The 18,795-nt window shown below is 46.5% G+C and overlaps 1 protein-coding gene across 4 annotated transcripts in view; it reads right to left on the bottom strand.

Annotated features, from left to right (window-relative positions):
* LOC131109953 (netrin-G1-like) overlaps positions 1–14,365 on the bottom strand; it is a 48,828-nt gene extending 34,463 nt beyond the window's left edge. For 3 of the 4 annotated variants that reach the window (XM_058062540.1, XM_058062541.1, XM_058062538.1), the window contains exons 1-2: positions 13,609–13,965; positions 8,746–9,315 (exon numbers count right to left, since the gene is read on the bottom strand). In XM_058062540.1, coding sequence (XP_057918523.1) covers positions 8,746–8,991 — 246 coding nt within the window. In that variant the 5' untranslated portion in view covers positions 8,992–9,315; positions 13,609–13,965. Of the gene's footprint in view, positions 1–8,745; positions 9,316–13,608; positions 13,966–14,261 lie in introns of those variants that run through there. The other variant, XM_058062539.1, reaches the window with a different exon arrangement.
* Positions 14,366–18,795: the final 4,430 nt, after the last annotated feature.

The following is an 18,795-nucleotide window of genomic DNA, read 5'->3' as shown; positions in this document are numbered from 1 at the left end:
TACCTATGATCTGTCAATGGGGGGGAAGTCTCTCCCATACAGTCTCTTTATATGAGTTCAGATTTCAGTCCTCAAAATTCCCCCCCCCCCCCCCATCCTCCACCCCGCCCCAACCCCCGGCCCTGCTGTGAATTCTCTCACACATGTAACTCGAATGATAAAAAAATGATAGAAAACCCAACGTCGAACCCAGGCCTTCACCAGACTGTGTGGCCAAAATGCTAACCACTCAACCACCGTGCGTCCCGTCTGCCTGAAATATTCACGTAAAATATGAATTATTTTGTAGAAATTTTAACCCTTAAAGGCCAATATGTTAACGCCATTTTTATTTTGCGTTGAATAGGAAAAAGCTAAGTACACATAATACAGTATTCAATGGAATGCCAATAGGTGATATTGACATTTTGTCAAATAATAACTGCATTTGCTTATGTCAAGATTAATGATTCATTCTTGGTTCTTAGGAACCGATGTGTCATTTTTGTGTGACAATTCCAGGATGTGAAGATTTCACCTCCAATCGTCCAAAAGTCCCTGGGATGGTTTCCGGGTTAAACACATGTTGGCACTGGCGCCGTAAATAAACGTAAGATGAAAAAGGCGAGCATCAAGTGTTTGAGCTCGGCGGGGCGCAGACGTGACGGCTGCAACTCGCTATTGGCGCTGATCAAGACAACAAAACACACAAAACGTCTCCTGGCATTCATGTTTCCATTTTCTGCACATCAAGCGCTCCGCCCTTGCAGAGGCGGTCCCTTTGAGGACGCCAACCGCTTCCAAGTCTGGCCCTTTGAAGTGCCAGGCCGGGCGAAATAAACGCTGATGCCGCCGCCGCCGCCGCCGATTGGGATTCACGGGGAGTCGCCAGACAAAAGGGAAAGGGCGCTTAGCGTTAATTAACACCTGTCCTCATTATCTGTCCCATGTGGCACCGTAGCGTGATGCGTTCGTTTCCTTCTCCTGTCCGGTCATCTCCTAACTGTAGTAGAGAACTTTATTGGCTTTGTTGGCCACACGGCTGGTGGTGCAGACGGACGCTCTCCCACAATGCAATTCCTCTCAGGCTTGGCTAGTTACCAGCACTAGTTAGCAGCTAGCTAACAACACTATATGGACGTCAGTCTTCATTCCCTGTAGTTATATATTTATACAGCCGGGGCCACATAGTGAAAATAAAAGGATGCTAGGGTAAAGTAGCATTCTCATTCAAATCAAATCTGAACAGAATTGGAAAATCTTATAATTCAAATGGGCAGGGGTGTCCAAAGGGCAGCCTGCAGGCCATTTGTAGCTCGCGGCTGTTTTTTTTGGCCGGTGGCCATATGGAATTTAACAAGAAAACAACAGCAAAAATGAAAAGATCTGCAGTCGTTTTATAAGAATAAAGTAAAAAAAAGTCAAATTATTATATTTATAAGTCTTATTTATGTCTTATCTGTCCTTTTTTCTTTTAGTAAGTCCACAGTATTGGGTAACAGGTAAATGTAAATGTGACTATATGGGTGTTATTTTATGTCCAGAGGGATAATAAGGATTTTAAAAATGTATTTATGTTGTAAAGAAATTTAGAAAATAAATGCAATTTCCTGCAATGTGGAAATTCATTGACAACAATTGGATCTGGAATTAATTAACAGTGATAAACGAGGGATCACTATATTTCCTTCGGGGAAAATTGCCTCGGTTTTCGGTTCTAGATCTTTCAAAAGGAATTCATGATGAAAATGGAGGTTCCACCGTGGACAAACGTGCTGAGTATTTCATCCTAGAATTTCACCCAGGCTGGGTAATGCACCGCATTCGTTTTCATGGTGTTTAGAAATAAAAGCAAGTGCAGGAACAAAGGTCATTGGTAGAGACTGGCGGGGGTCATCGGCGAGGAACGGAGTGAATGGCGGCATTGTTTGCCAGCGTGTTAGCTCAGTATGTCACCGCACCTCCAGGTCCCCCATCTGCATAGTTATTAGAGGCTTCTATTAATTTCAAATGCCAGCGTGAGGAATAAAGCAGCGCTCAAATGTCACCCTTTCACTCAGCATTCTAGAAAAATCAGCTCCTTTCGGGAAAAGCCGGTTCCACCCGCACACACGTAGTCTTTTGCTCTTTCTTAGATCGATGTGGCTTGACAACGTGATGGCTGCCTTTCCTGGGGGGGGAAGCGATGGAGCGGGGAGCGGGGGGTCCCAATAGTTGCCTGTCATCTCGCTGCTGTTTCTGCCTCCAGAACCTTTCCACTCGCTGTGGAATCTCTCTCGACATAACGCTTCAAAATGAATGCAAACTTCTAAAATGCTGCACTGCTTGACCTTTTTGCCTTCCAACCAAAACAAAGCCAGCGTTTTGACATTTGGGACACGCTGACAAAAAGAACTCGGGCCGTAGTCTCCACCAAAACCGATCAGCAACTTCACTGAGAGCAGGTCTGTTTTGTTCCACCAAAGCCCACCACCGGGCACGACCACTCTGTTGTGATTGGTTCGCTCCCAAGCGCTCCTGATCACGAACCCAAATTTCGAATTTTGTTGGTATAGGAGTTGATAATAAATGAATAAATCCTACTTGTTAGGAGCTCCTGGGAGGAGACCCCTGACTTGGGAACTCAAAGAGTGGTAACGTAGGTCTGCATTTATTGAGTGCAGACAATCTAGACACAACATTGGAAGGGGAAACGTGGTCATTAAACGTTTTTCACGAAACTACCCGTGTTTACAAAAAGTCAGGTAGATCCACCGATTGTGGTGAAAAAGGCTGTTAGCAACTCCAGACATCGGTTAGCTTGCAAAATGCCAGCATGCACCTAAGTCGCTGTGTATGCACACTCTATAATGCTACACAGATTGTTAAACTGTTAACTGACTTGAGCTTCCGACTCTTCAAAATGTCCGATGTTTGAAAGGCATCGGGTTCGTCCGTGTTCACAAAACAGTTCGACATTTTGGTCCTGCTGGTCAGGAATCGGATTCAGAGATCTGTGCACACGGAGACTGACTGGAGCCAGTTTAAAGGAATAGTTTGGATCCTTTGAGATGAAGTTGTATGACGTTCTCATAGTCAATGGGGCATGCCCAGTAAAACATAAACATCAACATCACGAGATACCGACTTCCTCGAGTTTTTCTCCGTATTGCCAGTTTTTCCTTCGTCCAGTCTTGAAATTTAGTTTGAATCAAAAACAAAATTTGGTCTGGAATGAATTAACAGTGATAAATGAGGGATCACTATATTTTCCCTCAGGGAAAATTGCCTCGGTTTTCGGTTCTAGTCCATCAACGGTGACTTACCCCGCTCGTGGTCCGTGAGCACAGTTCTGGCCAGACTTTGGTGAGTAGTTCCGGTTAAGTAAAGCGTTTGGCTTCTTGCATGGCAGCGGCAGTTTTCCCAAGTCCTACGCCAGGCCTATAAGTTCCCAGTCTGGTGTTTTATGATGATGGGATCACCTCCTCGCTCCAGAATCTTGCAGTTTTAAGTGGTCAGTAAATCAGTTAGTCAGCCTCAAGCTGGTGACATAACACAAAGGAGTTCAGAAGTGGCAACGGAAAGCGCCAAAGCCCCCATTTGACCCGCTCACCCTTTGTCGGAGAGAAGACAAGGAGGGATTCAGTCATGCGTGGATTTGTTTGGAGATGAGGAACAGTTGGAGCGTTTAGCTTCCCGTCACCCCGCCGCCCTTGACTCTGTCGTGAACCGGCCCTGCCCGACACATCATCGCCGCACCGCCGCGTAGCGAGACACCGCCATGACACGCAACATGTCCCCCAACGCCAACGCAGGAGGCGGGGCTGGCTCGCCTGATGGCGGTAAAGAGAATCATCATTTATGCTTTCACTCGCCTGCCACCTCTTTTGTCTTCCCCGCTTTTTAATTTCCCCGTCCCTTGTTTTCTGTCAACCCGTGATGCATAATATCTCGGCACGGTGCCAACACGGAGGCCGGACGCTCCAGCTGAGGTGAGCGCTTGACAGACGGAGATATGTCAGCATTATTCCCGGGGATGCGTGACAGGTTCATTCTTGAAGGGTTGTAAATACAAAGACGGATGAATTATGCATGGAGACGGAGAGAGAGTGATGAGTTTCTGTGTACGGCTTAGCATTCTCTCTACTTTATTTTCAAATATCTCGAACGTCGTCTTTAAAAAGCCTTTATGCTCTATGCTCAGATTCCCGTAATTTTCTTACGTTGTACCAAAGAAAGTGCATATGTTGTGACGCCACTGATGGACGCCTCCAGTCATACAAGGCCGTCTTAGCACCTGATTATTTTATTCCAACAGCTGTGAAATGAGGAGTTAGTTTTCCGACAAAATTCAAACAGGAGTGGATATAAGATTAAGATTAAGATTAAGATTAAGATATGCCTTTATTCGTCCCTCAGTGGGGAAATTTGTATTGCACAGCAGCAAGAGTACAGAGCCAGTTAAGCAGTACAAAATACACAATATAGAAAAATAAACAATATAAACGACCCAAGTATTAACAAAAATCAACAGTTTTTCCCAGAGTTATTACAATACAGTATGTAGATAATATGAGACGAGATGAGATATATGACCAGTCTATACACTAAACAATTGCAACGCCAATGCTGGAGAGAGTGAGTTTGGCGAAGTCCTACGGTGGCCCAATGGTACAGAGTTAAAACTAACTCGTAAACACAGTGGTACTAAGTCCTGGTTTTCATGTTCTGGTTTTAACAAAGATTATTGTCAAAAATACGCCAAACAAACGAACCCGTTTGCTCACTTATCATTCTACAGAGTCGAGTGTCTCTTCACAGATTCTCTTTATTTCTTCATAAGACGCAGAAAGAACGGGAAATAACTGTCTTCCTCCTCCTCCTCCTCCTCATATGCCCTGATGAGGCATTCAAGCACACTATTTAATTCTGAGTGGCAGCTTTCAGTGTGCCAGAAGTAGGTGTCGTAGGTGACAAAAGTGTTAGCAAAGTAGGCAGGTAGCGTCAGTAATGTAACGGTTCCATAGGTTGGGGGGGGGGGGGGGGGGGCGCAACGGTGTGTTTCATGTACCTGTTTTCGTACATTTGAGTTTTTGTTTACCCTTTCGGAATGGATTAACGATGAGTGAATAATGAGTTTTTTTAGCTAACGCAATGAACGCTCCATCCACTTTGCAGTTGAAGTAAATAAACATCCCGACTCCAACTGGACACTTTAAAAGCTTTTCATTGGGTGGAACCTTCACTTTCTTCCTATTTGAGGTCAGCATATCACTCGTATCACGTATCCTCATTCCCACTCAAAAACCGAACCAAAGATATTAAATCTGTCCGTCCTCTGCAGGTTTGAATTTTAAACTCCACACGCAAATCTGGCCAGCACAACCCCCCCCCCCCCCCCCCCCCCCCCCGGCCATTCGTGGGGGCCTCCGTTGCCTTGCAATTATTCAAAAGCAATCCGCTTACCTCATGATACGACTCCACCGCCCGCCTTTCTTCCCAACACTTTGCCACCCCATTTAACTCATTTGCCGCACACACACACACACACACACACACACACACATCTCGAGCATCTTTGCCCCATGTGGCTTCGATGCAACACGAGCATGAATGCGTCACGACTGAATTGTGCTTCTTGCACTTCAGTAATTTGACATTTCAGTGTGGCTGACAGAATCAATGAGACAGAAGTTCCTCGACGGCGGCCGTCAATTCCAGCTGTTGACTTTATTTAGGACGACGCCACTTTAAGAATAAACCCCAACCTTCCCGTTACACCTACGTAAATAAGACGTGCAATTTCCCCTTTAATAAAGTTCTACAGGTAACGGAGGAGTAAAAAGGAGTAAGAAACATCTATCATCTCCCTCACGGACATAAGACGACCTGTTCCCAGTAGGGTTCCCATTTGGTAAAAAAAAACAACAACAAAAAAAAACAACCTTAAACTGTATTATGGAAAGCAGGAAGTGAACAAATATAACAGTTTTGTGATTGTAAAAGTACCAAATGGAGGGGTAGGATTTAATAAGCTGTGCTTCTTCCTACTCCTTTCGGACATGTGGAACTGGGAACTGATTATGGGATGCACTCAATTGGAATCTGATGCATGTTCAAATGAAATAAAACCATTACCATTACCAATACCATTACCATTACCATTACCATTACCAAAACACAATTGCACCACTTCTTTCAAATGTTCTAAAATACAAAAATACGAGCAAAGGACTTCTATTGATGCAACATTTATTTGGACTCGTGCCTGTGGGCACCTGATCAACGTTATTTTGGTCTCCATTCACTGCCAAGGAAGTTTCCCTGCTTTGCTTTGAGGTGGAGACGTCAAAGCTGGATGCTAAGTATCTGTGGCCACGTCAACACTTCCGAGCGACTGTGACCAAGTGGTTCCTCCGACGGCGCCGACACGACAAGAAAACATGTCAATCCATACCCAAACCGGGACACTTTTCCTTACCTTTCCCAAGTGAAGAGTTCATTTGCAAAAGCAGATAAAAGCCCTTCTTAACGCGGATAAACAATGAATACGTGGCGGTCTCCCAGCAGCTTAGCGGGAGCTCTCATCTTGTTTCCATCCTAAGCCTCAGCGGGGACCGAGCGCTGAACCGGCAGCCTCCGCTCTTTCATCCGTTCTTAGAGAACTGAATAAAGTTCACAGGCATTACAAGGATCCACCCTGCCAGACTCAAAAGTCGCTGGAACAGGCGCCGCTTGCTGGAACGTGTAGGCCCATGGCGCCTAACTCAAAGCCCCGGCGTTCCTTCATTCATCTCCACCGCCGGATCTCCAGATGGGGAAAGGAAGTCAGAGACTCTCTTATCCTCAGCCGCCCTATTCCCAACCCAATTGGCGAACACTTTAGATGTTGGGGAACGCTTCTTCTTGTCATATTAGACAGTAAAGCTGATTTCCTGGTGAATGGGGGCATCACGCTCCTCCTGTTACGGCAGATATGAGCTGGAGTTGGTCGTACTTTCACAGCCTTGGTACGCCAACGCCAATTTTATGGAGAATAATTCTAATTTTACACGCAGAAAATAATTCAGTTCTTTTGGAAATGTGACGAGTAACTCGAGCTGGGCGATCCGGACCAAAGCTCATATCCCGATATGTATCTGACTGACAGATCGTCCATTTGGAATAACCATTAGCCATTTAAAGATCTTTATGAGACGCCGTGGTCTCATTCCTAACTCTCTTTGGTGCCCCAACATCAAAGTTAAAGGAATTAGTCCTGCAATAAATCCAAAAGCAGACATCTCCCCTTGACTTTGCACCGAACACGTTCTACATTTTAAAGCCTAATTTGTTAGAAATCAGCTCTCGTGAATTATTAACGCCCCTTCCTTGCCAGGCTCCATAACTTATGACTATTTCAAGCCTAGTCTGAATCAGAGCAAGAATAAAGGGAGGTGTTTGTGCACCAGGGATGGAGTGGCCATCCATCCATCCAGCCATCCATCCATCCATCCATCCATCCATCCATCCATCCGGGGGACTCTGACCACACCTGACACGCACCGTTAGGAGCTGGAAGCTGATTAGACAACTGCAGGAGAGCAGACTAAAAGAGCTCATTTGAATGCTCCTCTCGTCTCCGATGCTCTCCCAGGAAGCCCTGGTGGAGAAGGTCAGCGTGTCAGTCTGCTCACGTGCCAGCCGACATATCAAACGCGCGCCAAGCGTTCCGGCGACGCCGCCGACTGGACCTTGGCGTCCTCACGCCTTAACGCACCAACACCAACAAAGCGCCAGTCAATGAAAAAGTGCATTGAAAATAAACAAAAAGCGCTAAAGTGCTAAAGTGCTAAAGCTAGGCCTGCTTCCAGGATGTTGAACAAAAAGAAGCTCGCAGCGCTTTAATCGCGATGCGGCGCCACGCTCCGTGCTGTCTATCCCCGCTAATGCACCCGGCGACTTAAGTTTCCTGCGTTTGTTTTGATGTAAAGCTCCCCGTCCTTTCCTCTCATCTGACAACGGCATTAAACGTCTCGGCGCCATCTGGAGCCACGAGAACAAACACGCTGCTTTTTAAACGCCACGTTTTAATTGGTAAATATTTACTCTCCGGGAGCCCTCGGCGGCGGGCATTCGCGACACTTCTGATCAAGCGACTTCTCCCTCCTGCCGGCGTCCCGCTGCTTTCTTTGATTGGGGATTTTCACACGAACGCAACCTGTGGCAGAACTGTTGACAATAGCGACTAAATAACCAATGAGACGTCGCTCTCCAAGGTGCTGCTAAACGCAGGCTACGACCCCTGCTTCGTGTTGCTTAGCAAAAAGTAGCAACAATTTCCACGATGACCGCGGGGGTGTGTCCGTGTCGGAACTTGCAGAAAAGCAAAAAAGTCTTGGATGTCAGCAGAACGTTCATCATCAGAGACTTTTCGGCCATCTTTGTCTTCAGTTGGTCCTCAAAAACAGCAGAGCGCTCCTGTTACTTAGCACTTTGGAAATGCGCATATATATATACATATACCCTGTGATTGGCTGGCCACCAGTCTAGGGTGTGCCCCGCCTCTGGCCCGGGGACAGCTGGGATGGGCTCCAGCACCCCCCGCGACCCTCGTGAGGATAAGCGGTAGAAAATGAATGAATGAATATAAACATATATATATAACTATAATATAAAAAAAACTTCTTTTTACACTTGAGTTTGACTTTGGAATGTATTATTTTGACATTTCCCAGTGAATGTTTACTCCCCCCCCCCCCCCCCCCTTCCACAACTCCCACAAAGTACGCCAAGATCGCCACTTACCAAAGCACAGTAGGTTTCAGGCGGGTCACCACACGTGATGTTGGGGGGGTCCAGGGCCACTCGCAGGTACTTTGTCATGTCGGTGGCTTCGGGCTGACAGGCCATGTAGTCCCACGCTAGTCCCTCCTCCGTGTAGATCTGGGACTTGCACACGTCGTAGTGACCCCAGGCCGCCGGGTAGTGCTGCATGGCGAGCGTCACGCCGCCGCACACGGCATGCAGGGCGAGCACGACGCTCAAGAGCATTGTTGGACTTCCGCTGGGCTTCTCCTTCTTGTGTTTAGGTTTTGAACAGGTTCTGCGGCGGCGATGACAAGACGTTCTAGACGGATCTCAGCTTTGAGGGGCGTGGTTTTTCAGGCGCCGTGGGCAGCGGCGACAGCATCCTAGCTAGCCGCGTTTAGCCTCCGTGTGCGCCGCTTTGGCCTTCAATTAGCCGCCCTGAGGTGTGCCAGCCAGAAGGCGGCGACTGGCAGGTCAGCTCGCGGTCAGACGCGATGTGCAAAGAGGACGCAGCTGTCAGATGCCTCGGTTTGATCTCGCTGGTGTTTTGCAGCCACGGGCCGCGTCCTAGAGAGGAAAGGGAAGAAGACAGTTTGGTGCCGTGTTTGTCAAATATAAAGACTTCACACGATACTCCGCGTGGCTTCAGGGCAGTGAAATGAGCGTGTGGGGATTTGAACCGGCGCGCACTCTCTGCGTGTCAAAGTAAAAAGCATGTGACAAAGTGATTTGATTTGATGTTAGCCCTCCTCGACTTAACGTGCATCGCTGCGTAATAACCTTGCCAAAATGGTTGTGTGAAATTGGAGAGGAGGCGCGGCCCCAACGGCCCCGACGGCCCCGACGGCCCCGACGGCCCCGACGGCCCCCAAGCCCAATCTCCATTGGATTTTCATACAAAAGGGCTTATTTCCATCTGCCCGAGTCGCTGCATTTAAGTTATTGCTTTTCCGAGCCGCTGCCTCGTCCCAGTCGGGACTTGCCGACCGCCCCTGTCCAGGAGCCTTCACGGGCGTTTGGGAAATATTAAAGTCAGCCAGGGAGACAGAAATGCTGTACTTTTGGGTGGCGGAGCCGTCGCAAGACATCAGTCAGTCAGGCTAACGTGCTAACGCGCTAACAGTGCCTGGTAGAAGTTGACGAGGAGCCACAAAAACCGTTGTCTGTTAGCCGCTGGGGGTGGCTTGGAATCCCAAAATCCGTACTTTGGGCCACACTTTGGACCATCCTTGGATTTCGGACTGTGTGTCTGATTGACATGCATTTGAGGGCCACACCAAACACGCTGGGTTGATTGACGTGTATTCATGTCGATCAACACGTGATCACATGATGAATTAGAGATGGCTTTCCTGCGGATACGCCTCTCCTTTTGAAATTTCATAAATATAAATGTCAGCCGCTGATCCGAGCGGCATCATTGGCGGGGGGGCGCCTTTCATAATGCAGCGCTCGGCTTTCATTATCAAGACAGACAAATTAAGCACCAGCAGGAGCAGGGTGGGGGGGGCAGCCCCCGCCCTATTATGGTATATTTTATTTAATAGGGGACACAGGAAGCTAATAAGAAGCACGTGGAGCTAATCCTGCTAATATTGCAGTCATCACGTTGATAGACAGCGGGATGAAAGACAGACATAACATAACATAACATAACATAACATAAGACAACATAACATAACATAACATAAGACAACATAACATAACATAAGACAACATAACATAACATAAGACAACATAATATAACATCACACAACATAACAACATAACATGACATGACACGACATAACATAAGACAACATAAGACAACATAAGACAACATAAGACAACATAAGACAACATAAGACAACATAAGACAACATAACATAACGGAACATAACATAAGACAACATAACAAAACATAAGATAACATCATAACGTAACACAACACAACATAACAAGACAACATAACATAACATGAGACAACATAACATAAGACAACATAAGACAACATAACATAACATGACATGACATAACATAAGACAACATAACATAACATAAGACAACATAACATAACATAACTTCCAGGTTGCTATATTATAAACAAGTGAGCGTATGCAGCACGCTTGAAACGGGCGTTGTGCACACTGATCCCAAAGAGGACGGAGTCGGCTGCATCTGCGCTTCAGAAGGCAGCGGATGCGGCTGGAGGCCCCAGAAGAGGCGGACAAACCGGCTTTTCATTCAGCTTTTCAGTGAATAATGTGAGAAGACTAGAAATAAATATTGTGGAATAGAGAAGTTGTAAATGATATAAGTTATAAATTATGAAAATAAATGTTACAAACATTCTAAAGACAAGTTTAGCGGCTATTCTGTGTTGCTAATGTGCGTGGCTAATGTAGATACGTGGAGCATTCAATACGTCAGTAAAATCAGTAATGTGACAATTTCACTCAGGTCAGACTTTATAATAAAAAGTCATCAATATTAGAGCAGCTTTCAGTATGCAGAGAGAGAGGGATGGTGGAGGTGGGGGGGGATGACCACCTCACCCCCCCAACCCCCCGCCCCCCTCGCTCCCTCTGTCGCTTTCACTCTGGCCGTGTTTTGGATGCCAGTGAAACATCCCCTTGTGTGCGCTTGCACGGCGTCCCCAGGAAGCTGGAGCGTGGAAGTGTTTTCAAAGTCAGCAGCCCCCCCCCCACTACCACCCCCACCCCACCACCACCACCACCACCTACCAGCATATCTATTTGATTCATTTGCGCTCCACTCTTTGTGTGCTAGTGAAATAACAAACATCCAATTTGCTCACCTACTGAATGTTCATCATCATTAAAGCGCTAGTGCATGTAAAACAGGGGGGGCTAAAATCAAAATATGGGGGGGGGGCTAAAATCAAAATATTAATACCCCACATGCCCTGCTACCTCTCTGCTTCATGTTATACGTGCCAAGGCGTATTAATATTAATATCTTTATTGACTTTCTTACCGATATACTGATATTATTGATATATACAATATCAGTATATATTGATATTGTCAGCAAATAACAGTCAACTAATGCACAGGATGCATTTCACAATAAACACCAAATAAGACAAATACTGCAATATGTAATGCAAGTTATAGAAAAAGTACCAGATTTATTTCAAACATTTTGCCTCAACATAACAGTCATTAAATAACATAATCTCTTCATATTTTCAATTAAGCAATTCAAGCAAGCAATTTGAAGGAAATCGGCACATTTCTTTAAGGCACAGACATCCGTATAAATCCGTAAGGAGCAAAGCGGAGTGGGAGTGAAATGATAAAGTGGGATCATTCAGCAACGTCACATGGAAATGAGATGAAATTAGATGTTAAATGATGGATTATTAGATTAGAAGTGGAATTAAAGAGCCATGCTTTACTCCCCACTCGCATAACCGCCGCTATTTGTTGCAAATGACGCATTTAAAATGCAAAGAACGCACTTGAAAATAAATTGTTCAGAAATAATTACCGCTCAAAAAAAATACAGCTTTCTTGTTGTAAGTACACAAAAAGTACACGTTTAGCAAGAATGATGAATAAATATATACTTCCAGACGTTTACAGGCCACATAAAACGTCCCTCGAGATGCTCAGCGGGAATCGTGTGTCACTCAACACGACATCAAGCCGCACCGGATTCGGGCAGGGTCCCCTCTCGTTCTTAGAGTTCATAAATATAAATGTCAGGTGGGGGCCGGTGAGGGAGGGGGGGTTATAATTAAAAATAAATCACACGTAGCGCCTCGATTCAATTAACCACCAGGAAGCACTGTCCACCAAAGCCAATAATCACCAAGGCTTCTCATTAGCACAGCTTACATAACATATGACATTAACAGCTGCGGCTGTAGGTAACCTCCTGATGTTGTTTTGGAAATAAGACCACAAGGTGGCAGTATCTGCATGCGGACAATGAACTCATCAGCGCTATTATCGCAGACATAGCAGTTTGCCTTGACCGCGATGACACTTTCTCATGCACTCCAGATGATCCAAATGACAGTGAAGAAAAATGAAGCTGTTAGCGTAACGCGTTTCGTCCTACTCCAATTATCGCCTTCTTCCAATCACCGCCCGTAGATAAACAAACGCCGCCGCCGTGACTTGTTGCTCCAAACGGAAACAAATGAAAACCCAACAGTGACAGGATGGACGCCATGTTGCATTCAGGCGACAATACGACAATACGACAATACAGCGATGATGATTCTTCTTCTTCTTCCATTGTTTGTTTTACACATTTGCACACAATCGAATGGCAAACTTTTGCAAGGCGGCCAGTTGGAGCCCCGTCATGCTTTTTTGCACCGGTTGGCTGGAGAGTTGGGGGGGGGGGCAGCTCGATCCAACAACCACCCCCCCCCCCCAACCCATCGTCATGGTCCAACATGAGTCAGGCGGGATCACTTGGCAGGCGCTGGCACGTCTGCGCTGGCACACACTCGGCTTCTGATTGTCTTTGTCCTTCTGCAGCCCCCCCACATACCCCCCCCCCCCACCACATACACCCCCCCCATTATCCTCCTCAGGTTCTCTCTGTCTTCTTGCCAGCGAAGTAACCTTGAGGTAAAAATAATCACAGCTCACTTTTCTTTTTTCCTTTTTCAACAAAGTGGTAAAATGGGGGTGCACACCCCCGGCCCCCAGCCCCCAGCCCCCACCAGCGTTTATCATACTACTGCATGTGTACCCCATTCCATATTTTAGACTTTATCGAGCGGCAGTGATCGACACATCTTTTGCCAAACAATTCCACGTGACTTATTCAAGGGGAGCCCACCACCCCATAATCACCCCCCCCCCCCCCCCATAACCCCCCCTAAGTGCAAATACTCACATTCAAGCCGGGTCTGCCTGGATCATTCAACAAGTTCTCCTCCAGTCACCCTCGCATCTCGTCCAACTCGCACCCCGCAAACAAGCACTTTTTCTCCAATTATCGTGCGCCAAATTGGAGCCCGGAGGTGCAATGTTTGCGCCGTGCACGCCGCTCTGCAGGTGGCGGAGTGCACGCCGTGCACCAGGCAGGCAAGGCAGCTTGTGGCGCAGCGCTTTTTGGTTGTTCTTTCTTATTTTCAGAGCACCCGAACTTCAACGTCAAAGTCCACGACGCGGTGCAAATCCACGGGCTTCCTTGTCGCGCCACGCAGGAGCAGCGAGATAAGAGCCTTTCCTCGAACCGAGCCACCGGGTCCAAAACTGAGGGAGCGTCGGCGTGGAGAGTCCGCCGGGTCCTAAAGATAACATCTGCCGAGCTGAGCGACGGCATTAAACTTGCGCAAAGTCGATGGAACGGCGTGACGGGAGACACGCGTGTCTTTTTAAACTTGCATTGTTAACCATTCCACGTCGCTGAGGTGTCGTTTGACATTAAATCTCGTTTTTTTCGGTAGCTGCAAGGCAGGCGAGATTAGGTGGAAATAAAACTAAACTAAACAATTGTCTGGAAAAGTTCCACTTCGTGGGTAAAAGGACACACTAATGTCTTACCTTCCTTTAAGTGTCCTATGAGGAGGAGGAAAGAAAGGAAAACAAATCCCCACGCAGCTCCAAGTTGGACCTCATCCTCAGCATCAGCATCCTCAGCATCATCAGGACTCCCCGGCGAGCGAGCAGCGCGGTGTTGGTTTCTCCCCTGGCGAGGAGTCGTGGATGTCAGCCTCTCCTCCTCCGTGGGGGGCCTCCACGCTGCAGCTCGCCAATACAGCGCCGTGACACGTCGGCCTCGCCGCGCATTTTTAATTGACGCCTTAATGGCAGCCAGGCTGGGGGGGGCGGGGGGGGGGGGGCTTGGGTAGGGTGGGCACGTGATGCCGGATGAGGAAGGTGATGACCGCACCTGATGCACCAGCCTGGGGGGGGGGGCGGCTTCACGTAAGATGAGTTTTTTATGATGCTGATTTAAAGTTCTAAACGTTTGTGAGTAAAAAAAAAAAAAAAAAAAGCCTATTTAGGAACAAAACATTTTCCAAAAATGTTATAAAACATTTCAACCACCACCAATAGGGGGCGCCACCAATGTGCGCTGACGTAAAACGTTTACGCCAAACTGATCAGATGATTGCTTTCAATCAACCTGCAGCAAAAGTGACGTCTGGTCGTCAATCATTTCCGTAAATTCCATGCTTGGGATCGTGGAAATCAATATAAAGTGGATTTAATGAAGAGGGAGGAGCTATAGATTCTCATTAGATGTTGCTCATCAGTGTGTTTATTATGGGATGCCGTAATGTCATACACACACCAAGCTAAATGCATCAAGCTCTCGATCGATTCCTGAGCAAATCCCAGTGCAACAGAAGTCCGATTCAAATTAGTCAAAATGATTTTTTTTTCTGTGTATGCTGATTTTGCTCCAAGTCCTACGGAATTCCAACATCCAAATCGGACAAAGTGTAGGTTGGAATCGTACCGGGGACCTTTTCACAGGACTTGGAATCAACTGCAACAAACAATACAACAAACACATGAATAGGCTGAATCAAAGACCAGGAAGTAGTTATAGTCGTGTTGAGTACAATGTGCTACAGTGGTACCACATAGCCCCCCCCCCCCCCCCCCCCAAGCCCGACCCCCCCACTCTCATGGTCAAAGGGTGCAGGGTGAACTGGAGAATTCCCACAAAGCCCCTTCCTCTGGATCACATCAGAGGCAGGAATTTCCTCCATGGGCGAGTCCACGCTCCCAGCGGCGTCTGCCCCCTCACCCTGCTGACAGATGCCAGCTTTTTTTGAGGGGGGGGGGGGTTAGAGTTGGGGGTTTGTTGATATTGTTTCATGTGGAGTGGAGTCCACCTGCCACTGCTTTAATCTTGTGTGACTCCTGCCCGTTCATACAGTAGGGATAGTGTACACTTGATGGACGCGTACAGGCACTGGGGGGGGTTCAGGAAGTAAGTCCTATGATAAATTATTATTAATTCATATTTAGCATTATTTTTCCCTAGTTATCGAGATGATTTAATTTCTTTTATTTTCATTCATTCATTCATTTTCTACCGCTTTTTCCTCACGAGGGTCGCGGGGGTGCTGGAGCCTATCCCAGGTGTCTTTGGGCAAGAGGCGGGGTCCACCCTGGACTGGTGGCCAGCCAATCCCAGGGCACATATAGACAAACAACCATTCACACTCACATTCATACCTATGGACAATTTGGAGTGGCTAATTAACCTAGCATGTTTTTGGAATGTGGGAGGAAACCGGAGTACCCGGAGAAAACCCACGCATGCACGGGGAGAACATGCAAACTCCACACAGAGATGGTGGAATTGAACCCTGGTCTCCTAGCTCTGAGGTCTGCGCGCTAACCACTCGACCGCCGTGCCACCCTTTTATTTTCAGTGTTTCAGTATTTTAGACGAGACGAGCCAGCGACTGCACGCCCGAAGGAATAATCCAAACAAAGTCTCCTTAGGAAAGCTGTTGGATTCTGGAAGAATTGGGAAGAAATTGGTGCGCTACAAGAAAGGAGTTTTGCCTTAGAAACCGAATAAGAACTTCATAAAACAATGCAGCCACAACGTTTTTATCTTCAATAAAATGACATCTCTTGAGGGAATTGAAGTCCTGAAGCTCACTAAATAATATGACAAGTCAGCAGAAAAACATTTTGATTTGGTTTTAAACAGCAGATGAACTTTTGGGTTGGGTCACCACCCAAACCCAGGAGAGGTTCTTGACAGGTCCAAGCTGTGGGATAGCGAAAAGGTCCCCGAGGTTCCCTCGTGTGTGCGTCTCTGCTGTCGGCGTGGATAAACCGATAAACAGCCACGAGTCAACAACGCCGCCTCGACTTGATATTTCTTCTCCCGTAAACGCCTTAATAGCCGATCGTTAGCCGCTAATTGCTCCACGACTCGCCACATTGACATTTGGTTGAGGTTTTACAGTCCGGGTTCGGAGTGTTAGAGCACGTTGTAAACTTTATGGAGTCGTTGCTCTTTGCGAGGAGATGAACAAGTCATTAAAACGCCATGAATCAGCCATGATGGCCGGGTCTTGGCTCGCTAGCTTCACCGCCTGGAATTCTTCTGCCTCTCAGACCCGGAAGGGACGCTTCCATGGATGACGTCCCAGAACCAATTAACTGTCAATTATAACGTGTCTGGCAGAGGAGGCAAGTCGGACGTCTGAGCACCGATGAACGCTTCCAGGAAGCTGTGGACCTTTCACGACGTCACAATTCCATTCATTGTTTTCGGCATTCCGCCTGATATCTCATATTATTTTCACCGTTGTAAATAAATGTCAGAGTGTGTTGTCCAAAATACGGCACGGATTCTGAAGGCAGTTCAAAGGTGCTTTTAGTCGGCCCGGTGTATTTAAAAAAAGAAACTTTAATTTATCTGGCACCGCGACTATAGTTTGTGTCCTGTTCAGGTATCCCAACTGCGACCCCCTTTGGTAAGGTCTGTGTTTTTTTCTGTGTTCCCATAATGCATTGCTGCACTGCTCTTTAAGTAGTTGTTATGTGTTTAATGTTACATGATTAGCTTTTTGTTGTTCTGTGGAGTATTGCTGTTAGGTTTAAATACACTTGTGTGTTTATTTTTTCTCTTCTATTCTTCTGACACCACGACTGTAGTTTGTGTTCGGTTCAGTTATCTCCCTTCCCGCTGATTGACATTACCAAGAAATGCTTGTGTACTCCAGTTACTTTGTGTACTGTGTGTTTGTACTACATGTAATGGAGCCTACTCCGTCTAGCTTCCAGCACTCAGACAGTGACGACCGATAAACGTTGTCATATGAAGACCAATGATGAGTCAAGCTTCCACATGCAGTGATAAACCTGTACAATGATAGACAACGACAACGTAGCTAAGGGACTTTAGCATCCATATGCAGTACATCTCCATAGTCAAGCGGTCGGAACAGGAAGCTAACACAAAGCGTTTCTTAGCTCCGAACAAAAGCAACAACTATTCCGAAAGTCAACTTAAAAGTTAGCGTTCATCAACATGGAAACCCAGGATTTGTAGGACCAACCATGGCTAGCTAAGTCCATATCATAGCATAACAAAAACAATAATGCTAATCCCATGCTAATGAGATGTGTTTATCCGACGCTGTATATCACGTACAACGTAGCAACATTAAGGAGTGGGACAGCATAGCATAGCAATGTGATGCTAACATGCTAACATTACACACATTTTAACAGCAACATCATGCTAGCTTAGCATATTTTCTGAAGAAAAACAAACCAATGAAACGTCCAGCTGCCATCTCCACAGCTGTATTGGCGATATAACGATACGTGCGGTGAAACGATAAAGCGTCTTTTGTGTCAAAATATGGTCACCTAAATAAAGTTGCGTTGCCAGTAATAGAAGCGGTTGCCATGACGAGTGCCTTCGGGTTAAACTGATGTTAGAAACTCAGAGTCGTAAAAAGTAGGGCACAAACATTTTGTTGTTGTTTGGAGGAAGTTTTCTGCTGCATTCCTTGAGAAGACATCTGTGTTGACAATAACTGTCATCTCCCTCAACCTGATGGAGCTACTGTATTCCTGCAAGCGTTCCCGCACTGCCCCTGAAATCCAAGGAGGGGGATTCAAAAAAAAGGATTCTATATCCACGCCCGAATGTGTTTGTACACAAAGATGCAAACAGATAGCAGTCACTTCATCCTGAACATGTAAACACACCTTCTTCCTGCGGTTTCTCCTCGTTCGTTTCTCCTCCTTGAAGTCACCTTTCCCATTCTGGGAATCTGCCTCTCATGGAAGTGTGTGTTGGGCGGGCAACAAGGGTCGGTGGCATTATTTATGACCAGTAGATGTTGCTTCATCTCTTCAGAGGAGGATGAGGATTGTTCCCTAAACAAGTCAAATGGAGGAGTAATCATGCTAGGTTAGCATATTTGTTGAAGAAGAACTACCATACATTTGTAGCCTACTGATGGAAAAGTGGCAGAGCGCTATTTTACATTTAAGACGTGTAGCTAAGCCTGTTTTTTTTTATACAAAATGAATGGTGATAAATATTTCCTGGAATGAACATGGACACCTCCATCTCCAGGCA

Source organism: Doryrhamphus excisus, chromosome 22 (assembly GCF_030265055.1).
Source record: "Doryrhamphus excisus isolate RoL2022-K1 chromosome 22, RoL_Dexc_1.0, whole genome shotgun sequence".
In the NCBI taxonomy this organism is placed as follows: domain Eukaryota; kingdom Metazoa; phylum Chordata; class Actinopteri; order Syngnathiformes; family Syngnathidae; genus Doryrhamphus; species Doryrhamphus excisus.
This window is presented reverse-complemented; position numbering and strand designations above follow the sequence as displayed.